At 42.2% G+C, this 14,504-nt stretch overlaps 1 protein-coding gene across 18 annotated transcripts in view; it reads left to right on the top strand.

The window, feature by feature from the left end:
- Positions 1–14,504, top strand: part of COBL (cordon-bleu WH2 repeat protein) — a 299,997-nt gene that overhangs the window by 220,473 nt on the left and 65,020 nt on the right. For 9 of the 18 annotated variants that reach the window (XM_003318429.7, XM_009453077.5, XM_009453075.5 and 6 more), the window contains 2 exons: positions 10,429–10,567; positions 12,505–12,675. In XM_003318429.7, the coding sequence (XP_003318477.2) occupies positions 10,429–10,567; positions 12,505–12,675 (310 nt within the window). The remainder of the gene's footprint in view (positions 1–10,428; positions 10,568–12,504; positions 12,676–14,504) is intronic. The other 9 variants (XM_003318428.7, XM_519099.8, XM_054687548.2 and 6 more) reach the window with 1 other exon arrangement.

The raw sequence follows: 14,504 nt of genomic DNA, 5'->3' as shown, positions 1-14,504 counted from the left end.
TAAGGTCCTTCTTTGTTTTATGACAGTTTTTGACTTGAAGTCTATCTTATTTGATGTAATCATGGCCATATTCACTCTTTTAGTTACTATTTGCATGGAATATCTTTTTCCCTCCTTTTACTTCCAGCCTATTTATGTCCGGAGTGAATCTTTTGTAGACAGTGTATAGTTGGATCTTGTTTTTTAATCCATTCAGCCATGAATGGATTAAATATTTTGATTATATATTTTGGATTATATATTTTGATTGGGGAGTTTAATCCATTTACATTTAATTATTTACTAATAGAGAAGGACTTGTTACTATTTTGTTAATTGGTTTCCATATATCTTGTAGTTTTGTTGCTCTTTTATTCTGTTGGCACTCTCCTTTGTATTTTGTTGACGTTTGTAGTTACATAGTAATATGGTTTGGCTGTGTCCCCCACTCAAATCTCATCTTCAGTTTTAGCTCCCATAGTTCCCACGTGTCGTGAGAGGGACCCAATGGGAGGTCATTGAATCATGGTGGTGGATCTGTCCCTTGCTGTTCTCATGATAGTGAGTAAGTCCCATGAGATCTGATGGTTTTATAAAGGGGAGTTCCCCTGCACATGCTGTCTTTGCCTGCCGCCATGTAAGACATGATTTTGCTCCTCATTCACCTTCCACCGTGATTGTGAGGCCTCCCCACCCATGTGGAGCTGTGAGTTAATTAAACCTCCTTCCTTTATAAATTGCCCATTCTTTGGTATGCCTTTATTAATTAGCAGCATGAGAACAGACTAATACACAGACTTTGATTCCTTTTCATTTCTCCTGTGCATCTTTTGTAGGTATTTTCTTTGTGCTTACCATGAGGATTACATAAAAATCTTATAACAATCTCTTTTAAATTGATAACAATTTAACTTCAGTAACATACAAAAGCTGTTTTCCTTTGCATTTCACCCTATACACATCATATTTTGATGTCACAAAGTACGTATTTTCATACTTTGTATTTATTCACAGTTTTATACTTATATTTTTATGCTTTTATTTTTTAAATTCTCTACCAGAATTAAAAATTATTCACACACTATTGTAAACATATTATATTCCAGGATTATGTATTTGTCTATATAGTTACTCCATCAGAGAGTAACTTTATATATTCATACGCTTTCATGTTGCTAACTAGTGTCCTTTCCTTTCAACTCGACGGACTTCCTTTACCAATTCTTGTAATGCAGGTCTAGAGATGATCAACTTCATCAGCTTTTATTTATCTAGCTAGGTCTTTATTTCTCCTTTATTTTAAAAATTTATTTACTTTTAATTGATAAATAATAATTGTTTATATTTATGGGGTACAGTGTGATTTTTAATCTATGTATGCATTGTCAAAATATTCAGTCAAGCTAATTAATGTATATATATTACCTCACTAACTTTTTTTTGTGGTGAGATTATTAAAATTATATTCTTTAAGCAATTATGGGATATACAACACATTGTTATTAACTATGGTCACCATGCAGGGCACTGAAACTTATTCCTCCAGTTTAACTGAAACTTGGCACCCTTTAACCAATGTCTCCTCTTTTCCTATCTCTCCTCTACTCCTCAGCTTCTGGTTGCCACCTTTCTATTATGTTTCTATGAGATCAACTGTTTTAGATTCCACATATAAGTGAGAACATACAGTATTTGTCTCTTTGTGCTGTCTTATTTTACTTAGCATAATGTCCTCCAGTTCCACCCATGATGTCACAAATCACAGAATTTTCTTCTTTTTAAAGGCTGTGTATTGTTACATATATATGTAATATAAATATATGTGTTTTATATACATATATATATGTATATAAAAAACAATTTATCCAAGTATCTGTTGATTGCCACTTAGGGTAATTCTATATCTTGACTATACTTTTTTTTTTTTTCTTTTGGTGTCAGGGCCTGGTGCCATCGCCCAGGCTGGAATGCAGTGATATCATCATGGCCTCCTGCAACCTTCAATCCCTGGGCTCAGGCAATCCTCCTGACTCAGCCTCCTGAGTAGCTGAAATTACAGGCACATGCCACCATACCTGGCTAAACTTTAAAACATTTTTTGTAGTGACAGGGTCTTGCAGTGTTGCCCAGGCTGGTCTCAAACTCCTGGCTTCAAGAGATCTCCCTGCTCGACCTCCCAAAGTGCTAGGATTACAGGTGTGAGCCACTGTGCCCTGCTGTGGGGATAGTTGGCTCATACAGCCCTGCTGTGGCATTCATAATAATGTTGAAATGAACATAGAAGTGCAGATGTCTTTTGATGTACTGATTTCAATTTTTTTGGATAGTACTCAGAAGTGGGGATGGTTGGATCCCACGGTAGTTCTATTTTTAGTTTTTTGGGGAACCTTCAACATATTTTCCAAAATGGCTGTACTAATTTACATTTTCACCAACAATACACAAGGGTTCATTCATCTTTTTTTGTCATAGCCATTCTAACAAGTGTGAGGTGATACCTCACTGTAGATTTTACTTTGCATTTCTCATATGGTTAGCGATATTGAGCATTTTTTCATATGTATGTTGGTCATTCGTATCTCTCTTTTTTTTTGCAAAATGTCTGTTCACATTCTTTGCCCACTTTTTAATTCAGTTATTTAGTTTTTTGCTATTGAGTTTCAGTTTCTTACATATTTTGGTTATTAGCCTTTTATCAGCTATATGGTTTGCAGATATTTTCTAACAAATCCATGGATTGTCTCTTCACTCTGTTCATTGTTTTCTTTGCTGTGCAGGAGCTATTTAATTTAATGCATTCCTATTTATGAATTTTTGTATGTGTTAATTTAAACAAGGAGGTGAAAGATCTGTACACTGAAAACTAGCATTGCTGAAAAATTGGAAAGGGCACACAAAAATGGAAAGATGTTTCATGTTCATGGATTAAAATAATTAATATTGTTAAAATGTCCGTACTACCCAAAGTGATCCTACACATTTAATGCAATTTTTATCAAAATTCCAATGTCTTTTTTCAAAGAAATAGAAAAAACAATTCTTAAATTACTGTGGAACCAGAAAAGAATCCAAATCTTGAGCAAAAAGAACAAAGGTGGAGGCGTCACACTCCCTGATTTCGAAATGTAAAGCTATTGTAGTCAATAGCTTTGACTACAGCATGGTACTGGCTAAAAAACAGACATATCAACCAATGGAACAGTACAGAAAGCCCAGAAATAAACCCAAGTGTTTATGGTCAATTGATTTTTGACAAAGGTATCAAGAACACACAATGGGGAAAGAACAGTCTCTTCAGTAAATGATGTTGGTAAAGTTTGATATCCACATATGGAAGAATGAAATTGGGGCCTTATCTCAGGCCATATACAAAAATCTACTTAAAATGGTTTTTAAAAAGTTAAATGTAAGGCCTGCAACTATAAAGCTACTAGAAGAAAACATAGAGGGAAGCTCTATGACATTGGCCTCGGCATTGATTTATTGAATGAGTCGACTTCACTTTTGAAATATAGTTTTGCCAGATGAAGCAGTAGTCCCCACCCTTTGTGGCACCAGGGACCAGTTTTGTGGAAGACAATTTTTCCACGGACCAGTGGGGCAGGGATGGTTTCGGGATAAAACTGTTCCACCTCAGATCATCAGACATTAGATTCCCATAAGGAGTGCACAATCTAGATCCCATGCATGCACAGTTCACAATAGGGTTTGCGCTCCTAAGAGAATCTAACGTGGCCACTCATGTGATGTGAGGCAGAGCTCGGGCAGTAATGCTTGTTCACTTACCACTCACCTCTTGCTGTGCAGCTTGGTTCCTAACAAGCCACGGATTGGTACTGGTCTGTGGCCCAGGGTTTGGGAACCCCTGAGATAAACTATTCTTGGTTGGAAGTTTTTAAGTATCCTTGATTGGCAGGTGGCATTTTTTTTCTCCGTTTTTAGCACTTTGAATATGTCATTCCACCCTCTTCTGGCTTGCAAAGTTTTTACTGAGAAACCTACTGATAATATTGTAAGACTCCCTTGCAAGTGATGAATCAATTTCTCTTGCTGTTTTCAAGTTTCTTTCTTTGTCTTTGACTATTGATAGCTTGATTTTAATGAATTGTGGTATGGTCCTCTTTGGGTTTATTCTAGTTGGAGTCCTTTGAGCTTTTAAAATTTTGTATGTCTATTTCCTTCCTCCAATTTGGAGAATTGTCAGACATTATTTCTCCAGATCAACTCTCTGCCCCTTTCTCTCTTCTCCTTCTCTGATCCCCATAATGCATATTTTCATCCCCTTGGCATTGTCCCATAAAGTCCTTAAGGCTGTGTTCAATTTTTGAATTTTTTTTTATTCCTTTACTCAATAATTTCAACTGACCTGTCTTTTAGTTCACTGATTATTTCTTCTTCTTCTTAATACAGCCTGCTGTTGAACTCCTCCAGTGAACTTTTTAGTTCGGTTATTTTATTTTTCAGCTTCAGAACTTCTGTTTTTTATAGTTTCTGTCTCTTTATTGATATGATTCTATTCATGCATAGTTTTGCTGATTTTGTTTAGCTGTCTTTCTGAGTATTCTCTTGTAGTGCACTGAACTTTAATTTTTTTGTCTTTTCTGGCCATAGATTTCCATTTATTGTTATTTCTCTCTAGATGTTTATTTTGTTCCTTTAATTGGGCCATGTTTCCCTGTTTCTTCATGTACCTTGTTATTTTTTAATGTAATTTGTGCATTTGAAAAAATAGCCACCTCTTCCAGCCTTTACGGACTGGCTTCTTACAGTGTAATAACATGTCAGTCAGCTCAGCTAGAGATTCTTGGGGCCTCTCAACCCTTTTCTGGATATCCATCTTCCCTGGGCTTGTTGGTGTATTTTCCAATTAGAAGGTTTGCTGATTTCTTCTTTATGAGCTTGTAATCTCATGCTCTCTCTTGCATCTGTCTATGGTACTGCAGATTTTCTGGCACTGCGGCCAGCTTCTGAGCTCTCTTGTTTTCTAAAGCCTTCAGTCATCCATAGTATTTCAGTTTTGTCTGTATTCCTGGTCAACTGAGACAGAAATCAGTCCCTGAACAAGCCTCCCCACAAATCCAGAACATTGCATGTACTTTTTACTCATTTCCTCCCGAGGGATAAGCAGTGAGCTGGGTGCTTTCTTTTGATTGCACTGAGCTGTGCTGGCCTTTGCCTGTGGCACTGGCAGATCTCTGCTGTTGCAACCAGCCTCTGAGCTCCTTTTTTCTCAGTGGCTCCCAGGCATTCAAAGTGTGCCAGTTTCCCATCAGTGCTCCCAGTCAGTCGAGACATAAACTAGTCCCTCAGGCAGCCCCCCTGAAAAGCTGGAATGTTAGATGTACATTCCATTCTTCTCTTTTCTTCCCAAGGGAAAAGCCATGAATTGGGCTTTTCTCCTGCAGACACTGAGCGATACTGGGTTAGGGGAAGGGCTGTCACAGTTGAGGTGAAATGGCTTTTCTTACCCATTTCAGCATGGCCATTCTTGGCATTAAGCTTGCCTATGGTCCTGTGCCTTCTTAACTGGTTTCTGGAGTTCTCATAAAAGCTTCTGGATTACAAATTGCTGTTAAGTTGATGTCTTTGTGGGGAAACTGAGGTGCGGGGCTTCCTTTTCTGCTATCTAGTCAACATCACTTCTTCATGACAAGGAGTCTTAAAATTGAGATAGCAATTTTAGGATCTTGTCTCTTCACTGAATTTTATGTGTTGTGTACCTGAGGAGTTTTAGTAAATGGATTTATTGAAAACTCAAAAAATAAAGAGAGAAAAAGAAATGTGGGGAAAAGATAAAATTACAGAGTGTTTTAAGAAGTTTAATTTGTTATTGCAAAACCAAATAATTTTAATATTTAGCTAAAGGCAATAGGGGCTAATTTAGTTAATTATGGCTCATCAATTCTGTGGAGTACTAGGCAGCCATTAAAAAATAGTTGAAATTCTGCTAAGAGGGTTGATTTTAAGTGTTTTTACCACAAAGGAAAAAAAAAGATAAATGGTAATTATGTGAACTGATAGATATGTTAATTAGCTTGCTTGTGATTATTTCACTATAGATATGTATATCAGATCATCAGTTGTATACCATACACACACACAATGTTTACTTGTTTGTTCCTCAGTAAAGCTGAAAAATTACAGGAAAATATATGGCTAACAAAACAAATCTATGTCTCTCCCTCTGAAACTCCACTAAAAAAAAGTATTACTTCACTGTGACAAAGACGAGAGAAGCACTGGCCGCTGATGACAGTTTTCAGTAGACACTTTGGGGACTACAGTGTTTTGTTTTTTGTTTAAGACGGAGTCTTGCTCTGTTGCCCAGGCTGGAGTGCACTGGCATGATCTCGGCTCACTGCAACCTCCATCTCCCAGGTTCAAATTATCCTCCTGCCTCAGCTTCCCGAGTAGCTGGGCTTATAGGTGCCCGCCACCACGCCTGGCTAATTTTTATATATTCAGTAGAGACAAGGTTTTGCCATGTTGACCAGGCTGGTCTCAAAACTCCTCACCTCAAGTAATCCACCCGCCTCAGCCTCCCAAAGTGCTAGGATTACAGGCATGAGTCACTGTGCCCAGCCTGCGGTGTATTTAGATTGTGATAAATACCTAGTAAAGCAGAAGAAGCTGAAACTTGACTGCTGGGTGAAAGAGGCCCAGCAGAAGACGCCAGATCCTAGGACACTCAGGAATTTGGGGCACATGTTTGTTTGCACATGACCGTGGAACGAGCTGATGATGAAGGAATGGCTGAATGCCTGCATGTGAAACAGTAAGATCTCCATACCCCTGCCTGCCCACCACAACCAGATGTCTGCACTGCCACCCCCTGCAGTGGCAGAACTAAGAGGCTCTGACTTCAGGACATCAGGCACAACCGAGTCTGCACCGACACAGGGATAAGCGAAAACCCACATGCCACAGGAGAGCTTCAAGGCCCTCTCACCAGAGTACTCGGGAAGGCCTAGTTTCCCTCAGGCAGGAGCTGGGCTTCCCCTGTGCAGAAGGTGGCCGAGCTAGCAGACAATCCTGCAGGTATGAATATCTGGGGATCTCTCAGCTACTGCATTTCTGCCCAGATCCCCACTGGGAATCCCATTACTGTGTGAACAGACTCTAGACACAGAAACATACATATTATAAACAATCAGTCACGAATTTGAGGAAGACTCAAAATATGATAAGCAGAGGCCAAGACAGAGAGCAGAAAGGACGCTGGAGGAAAGTGCGATGCATGTGGCTGAAGAAAATGGAAATTAAAATGTGGTCTTGAAAAAGATATAAAGCATAAAGCATAGCTTCTGAGAGGAAAGAGAAGCTATGGTATCCAGGAAACAAGACCATGATGCTATTTTTAAAATACATAACAAGAAGGGGCTCTTGGAAATTAAAAACAAAAAACAAAAAAAAAACAGTAACTAATTTAAAAATTCATGAGTCTTACAATAGAGAAAATTTCCAAGAAGGGGGGGAAATCAGAAAAAAATTAGGCAAGAGTACTCAAGAAAAAAATAGACAATTGAATTAGAATCCTCAGTGTTCAATTAATTGAAATCCCAGAGAGAAAGAAACAGAGGAAAGAAAAAGTTGAAAAGAATAACACTAAAAAATTCTGCAGAATTAAGGATATTCAGATTGCAGGGGTCAGTGAATGCCCCAGACAATGAATGAAAAGAGCCCCACCCAGCACTTGCCATCATGAAACTTCCCAGCAGGAAGGACTAAGAAGCCCCTGAGCCTGCAGAGGAAAAGCAGATACTATGCAGAAGATTGAGCCCCACTCTGGATCTGGGTGTCTCAGCTGAACAGTTCCAAACTAGGAGACAGTGGAGTAATGGCTTAGCATTTTGAGGGACAATTCTTTTCATCCTAGGTTCCTGTAGGCATCTATACTGACTGTCCAGTATAGTAGAATAAAAACATTCTTACATTTTGAAGGTCTCAAAAATCTTCCTCATACGCATCTTGTGTCAGAAAGTTGCTGGAAACTGGGAACCACTAAGATGCAGTGAATTAAAAAAAAAAAAAAAAAAAAGGCGGGGCCGGGCACAGTGGCTCATACCTGTAATCCCAGCAATTCGGGAGGCCGAGGCAGGTGCATCACTGGAGCAGGAGTTCAAGACCAGTCTGGCCAACATGGCAAAACCCCATCTCCACTAAAAATACAAAAATTAGCCCGGCGTGGTGGCAGTGCCTGTAGTCCCAGCTACTCAGGAGGCTGAGGCAGGAGAATCACTGGAACCCGAGATCGCGCCACTGCGCTTCAGCCCAGGCGACAGAGTGAGACTCTGTCTCAAAAAAAACAAGCAACAACAACAACCAAAAAAACCCCACACAAAACAGGTGGAATATCCATAAGGATCAGAACTGAATAGAGGGAATGGGAATTTCCAGGAAATGCAATTAAGGAAAAAAGCTAGAAAACAAATCAGTTATCAGGTTCAGGGAAAACAAAAAGGTAATTTAGAAATTGTAATTATGATATACATTATACATCTCAGGAGGAGAAAATTCCTGCTGAAGAAAACTTATATTTTTCATAATTTTGATATCTACTATAACTAAATATGTATAACTAAATAGTAAATATTAATTTAAATCTTTTGCTATAATTTTTTGGAAAATGGAGAGGAAAAGTATGAGTCTGTGTGTGTGTGTGTGTGTGTATGTCTCTCTGCGTGTGTGTGTGTGTGTGTGTCTTAAAGAACCAAATCCTCATCTTCTGGAGTAGATGCCAATACCTAACATGGAAAAATCAAGAAACAGTACAATAAGCTTCTATTTAGAAAAACGGAATAAATGCCAAAAAAAAAATGTGAAATGCTTACTGCTGGAGAGAGGGTGGTGGACAAGAAATTGCTGGTTTTGACTCAGCTTTATGGGGTTATTTACTTTCTGTTATGTCCATGTTTTATGTAAAATATATTACAGAATTTTAGAGGTATAGGAGGTGGTTATAATATACTATAACAGAAGGAAAGAAAAAATTATTTTTAGAAGAAAAAATAGTCTAGAAAAACATGCCAATTGTTAGTAGTTTGAGTATTAATAAAGTGATTATGTTCTTCCTTTTACATATATTTTTTAACTTTTTTGCAATAAATGTGTACTGCTGATAAAAATTAAAAGGAGACTTTTTACACACACACACTCTCTCTGTCTCTCTCCCTCTCATTGTCTCTCTCCCCCTTTCTCTCTCCCATATACGTGGTACACATGGTGCAAGCATGAGTTAATAAACCAGAGAGCACCAAGGTCAGAGTTGAAGTGGCAGAGGCAGGGTGTTGCAGGCACCATTCCTATGATGAACCCTTGGAAGGCCAGGAAGTACTTGGACTGGAGGTACAGACTTGGCTCTGAGCTACTAGAGAGCAGGACAGCTCTTGTCATATGATAGTCACCATGTTCATTCTTTTTTTTTTTTTTTCTGAGACACAGGCTTGCTACATCACCCAGGCTGGAGTGCAGTGGCGTGATCTCGGCTCACTGCAACCTCCACCTCCTGGGTTCAAGTGATTCTCCTGCCTCAGCCTCCTGAGTAGCTGAGACTACAAGTGTCCACCACCATGCCTGGCCCATTCTTTGCACATACTCTGCACTGCTCTATACACAATGTTCTTCAATCAATGAATTTTAATCAATGAGAGTGAACGAATAAAAACTTTTGCCCTAATGAGGAGGAGAGGAGAGTAGGATTATGTAGTCCTTCAGAAACAAAGAAATGGAATCAGTGAATTCAATTTTACAGACAAAACAGATTTCACATTCAGCAATTAGACCTGCCCAGTATTCATGAGCTGCCTTTAGAAGCTGTGTGTCTTTCACTGTTGAAAGCTGTGAGCAGGAGCTGGATTTCTGCTGTGGTTGGGGGCTAATGTCCCATACACCGATCTAATAACCCATATACTAAGAAACTTCATTGCGATTCTGGATCAAGATGTGTCCACCTGTGGACCATTAGATAGTCTTGGCTGCAGCTGCTCTGGAACGTGAACATGCAGTCAGGGAAACAAACCTAAGTCAGAGCAGGGTGAGGTCTGAGCTGCCCCCATCAGCTCTTCCTCTGTGTGATCACAATTCACGGCAGCCCATCCTGTTCCAGAAGGAATTGTTCTCCTTACATTTAATGAAGGACTATGGGTCTCATTCTCTTGTGTGACAGGGAAGTTTACCAACTCTCCAGACTTGCCTGGAGTCCCTAGAAAATGTGAGCTCCCTGCTCATAGGGGTCTTTGGGGTGTCTATGAGCAACACTGTGCCACCTCCAGGCCACTCCTTGGACATCTGCTGGTCTCTCGCCTCATGGCCTCCCCTGCCTGTGTGGGAGGACCCGGAAAGGGAACTGGCCATCTAACAACCCTCCTGGAGCACCACCTTCCGGTGCAGGTCCCTGCCCCAGCACAATCACCCTGATACTGCCTGTCTTTCCTTCTTTGTACTTCATAGGTATCTCTTGGGTCACAGATTGATTTACAGAAGAAGAAGCGGCGAGCGCCAGCTCCCCCTCCACCACAGCCACCACCACCGAGTCCCCTGATCCCCAACCGCACTGAGGATAAGGAGGAGAACAGGAAGAGCACGATGGGTGAGTGAGGCTCGGCCTGCCGTCTGCATGCGGGGATGCTTGCTCTGTCCTGGAATGTCAGCTCTGATGTGAACTCCTGCAGTGGCCTCATCCATAATGACATTAACCCAAAAAATATTAATGCTAAAGAAAGAAGGGCTGGAAAGAAATAATTGCAAGTTCACTTCATATCTTACTAGCAGTATTTGGTGGGCATTATGTGAGCATTTAGGAGGCGGGGGACGGTGGAAGGGGAGAAACGGCTGCAGGAGCCGGGAGAGGGTGAAAATGGAAAGCCTGTGAGTGTGAGTGTGCGATGTGTGTCTCTGATGGCAAAAGGAGAAGTTCCTAGGGTGACATCGTGGAAACTGCTTTGAAGGACATTTGGCATTTCAAAGAGATCTTAGGCCACAGGCGATGTATAGACAAGTTGACATCAGCTCAGTAATTTTTGGACCATCCTGTTTGAAATTGATCTCCACTTATATTACCTGGTACACATTTAGCAAAGACCCTGATTTTCTTTGAGGAAAAGAGAGCCCAGAGGAAAGAAGATGGAATTATACTATCTGTGAGCAGAAAGAGACCTATTAGATCATCATAGCCCACCCCTCGTGCTACAGGCGAGGTGGAGAGAAGCTGAATGATGGCGCTGTCCAGGTCCAGGGGAGTCAAGGGTTCATTTTCTTTTTAAATCATTCAGCATTTGTTATTTCACTTATGTTGGAACAGAAATGGCTCTTCCATAGAGTGGTTGCAAAATGGCAGCCTAGGAGTCACACCTTCCTGAGCTGAGAGCCCTGAGAATGGCGTGTGTCAGCGCTCACGACGAAGCCACCAGCACTAACAGGCCACTCACCATGCCCTTTAACCCACCCAGGCAGCCCCACGTTTTGCCTTTGCCCTAAGGTCTGCAGCTGTAGGAGGAAAAGTCCTTCTGAGATAAGTGGCTGCCTTGGCAGTTTCTGGACCTTTAGTGAGAGCTCCGTGGCAGTTTGTCAGCGTCTTTCCCCTTAGTCAGTTCCTCGCTTTTAATGTGTTAGCATTTCAGCCTGGGAGTCAGTTACCTTAAGAAGCAATAACCTGTATTCCATGTCAGCTCATCCTCTTTCTCAAAGGACTGAAAGAAAACATTATCAGTGGATCATTAAAATAAACCTGATTTTCTCCTGTTTCGTGAAGAGCCCCCCATTCTCCCTTCCAAGCTCTCTCCCCATTTTTCGTAAATGGACAAAAGCCCCTGGTTTAAATTTTAAGTGGCATCCACTGTAAATGGCTGTATGTGGTTGGGTCATGCCAATCCCTAGGCCAGTCACTTCAACCCGGGGCAGGACCCCCTGATTCCGCCCTGGAGGCCTGAGTCCTTCTGTCCCATGTGCTTGGGACAACATCCCCACCCTCTCTACAACTCAGGACATTCTTCAAAACAAACTTGGAGAACTATTACTCTAAACAACCAAAGGGGTTGAAAAGTATAAATGGACTCAGGAGATAAGCTAAATAAATGCTTAATCTAGCCAGAATAGGTCAGTGGCTCTAGAAAAGCAACAAGAGTAGGCTAAAAACAGATCTGTGAACCTGAAAAAGACTAACATTAATAAAAGGAGTTCCTTTAAACTTGACAAAGCTCTGTCGAGGGTGTTGAAGAATAGTTTTCAAGCCCAGCATTTATGTAGTTGTGTCTGTTAAAAAGAAATTGCAACCAGGCACATCTTTCCAAACTGCTCCAATGATAGAACACTACGTATGTAAAATGTTAAAGTGTGAGTGTGGTTGGATGTGGTTGGTGCCAGATGAGAATGGATTAGGTGCTGGATATGACTGGATCTGGTGTTAGGTGTGGCTAGATCTGGTGTTGAGTGTGGCTGGATCTGGTGCCCAGTGAGGTTGGATTTGGTGCCTAGTGAGTGAAGGCTTGGTTTAACCTGCTGAAGTAACTCCCTGTTGATTCCATATAGGTGGTGGACGGCAGGTGCCACAAAAGCCTCCCAGAGGCACTGCTCGGGGTCCACCCCAGTTAGTGCTTCCCCCACCCCCGCCCTACCCTCCTCCCGACACAGACGTGGTGGAGCCTCTCAGCTTTCCCGGGGAAGGCGCTGGTTCCGAGGCCTCAGACCCGATACCCAAACGTATGTTCCTCTTGCTTCATTCTGACTGTGTTAACTGTTCATCTCTCTGGGCACTGCGATGTCAGGGCTGGGTTTCCAGATTTTCCATTCTTGTCTTTGGATGTGTGTGCCTTTCCTTCTCAGCTCTTGTTTCCCAATGCTGAATGCAGTGTGTCTGACTTCACAGAGAACACACTCTGGAGAATTTAACCAGGTAATCATGCCTATCTGTGGTCAGACTTCAGCTAAACACACACCTTGTGGTTGTAGAGATGTCAGCTAGGAGCCAGTGTTCTCATATTAGAATGAACCTCAGAGTGTCTGTAGAGAGAGACAGCTGTCCGGCACAGCCGTCGTGTGATCTGGATGGTGGGCTGACTCAGGCAGGCTGTGGGCACACCTGTAGAGGTCGCACTCGAGAGCTGGGAGGACGTCCTTCGTAAGTTAGCCGTGGAACTCTGTGGCCAGCGGCCAAGCATGAGTACTGCTTCTCTATGGAAAAGGAAACTGAGGTACGAGAAGGGGAAGCAGCTCACTTTGAGTGTACTAATAAGCCAGAATTGAAGTCCTGCTTTGCTTCTGTTTCCTGGCACACCCTGTTTGAGATGGGGCTCTCTTTGTTTCCTGGGGTTCTTTTGGACTTGAGTAAGTAGAGATAGCATTCCCACCTCCGGACAGGCATAGTTTTATACACTTACTCTCTACACTCCGTGGCATTATGGGCACGTCGGGCCTGCGCTTGGACTGCTTCAGTATGTCTCAGCTGGGCGGCGACACTTCTGATAAAGCAAGTGCCATCCTGGGCTGTGTACACGGAGCAGCGCAATATCACTGTGCATGCGGCCAGGAGCCCTGCTGGTGCCCACATGAGTGTGCGCAGCCCTCTAGTTAGGAAGTTCATACTTTTCTGCCACTGGACTGCTTTATCTTTTTCTGTCTTCTTTGGAAGTGTTGACTAGCTGCCTGCCAGCTTCTGGGTAAAGAAGATAATTGTTGGATTACTTATTGACTTTCTCTAGGCAAAATAATCCTGATTCATTTTATCTTTCTTCACAAGTACTTCTTTTCCACCCTTAAAATACGTTTGATCATCTTGACATTAGACATGCTTCCGAATGCAAATGAATTTTTTAGGGCATTCAAAAAGGAAGGGTTAGGCTTATCAATCAGAAAGACGGCAGCCGTGGCGTGGATGGCTCCAGAGCCATTTCATCTCTGAAGACAGTGGGTTTTAAGCCCCACACACCAAGGCCATGAGAGTCGGTGCTCTCTCCTGTGGCCACTGTGCTCACCTACAGAATTTCCTTCCTGCAGGAAAAAGTGAGGGAAAGATAGCTGGATGAAAGCTATAAAGCCAAGTACAGCCTGTTGGCAGTCACGGAACGGGCCCAGCACCAGTGGCTCTGTGGCAGCCTGCACAGGATGGGAGAGCTGGGTGCAAACTTGCAGACCCTCGCTTTCTCCTGGGCTCCCTGTGTGTTGGGGGCACTCACTGTTCAGGTGCAGCATCTGCTGGGGCAACGGGCAGACAAGATGTGGGAGGGGTACTTACCAAGGCGGCATCAGGCTTCCTCCTGCATCTCTGCAGAGCAGTGGAACCTCCCCACCTGCTGCCCTTAGACCTTTGGACAGGTCTGAGCCGGAAGGAGAGCGAAGTGGCAGAGAGAAAACCAGACTCACCTTCGTCTTGCCTTGTGGCTCTATTTCCTCCTTGTGCCCTCTTGCCAACTCCATACCAGTTCATTCCCCCAGGTACAGGCACCTGGGACTTCCTTTGCCCTCAGCGTCATAATTCACCTTCTCCCTCTCTTCCCCTCTCATGCCCACAGCAATGGAGTTGGGGGAAGAGG

This window comes from Pan troglodytes, chromosome 6 (genome assembly GCF_028858775.2).
Source record: "Pan troglodytes isolate AG18354 chromosome 6, NHGRI_mPanTro3-v2.0_pri, whole genome shotgun sequence".
Classification (NCBI taxonomy): domain Eukaryota; kingdom Metazoa; phylum Chordata; class Mammalia; order Primates; family Hominidae; genus Pan; species Pan troglodytes.
The sequence above is the reverse complement of the archived record's forward strand: the minus strand, read 5'-3'. Positions and strand labels throughout refer to the sequence as shown.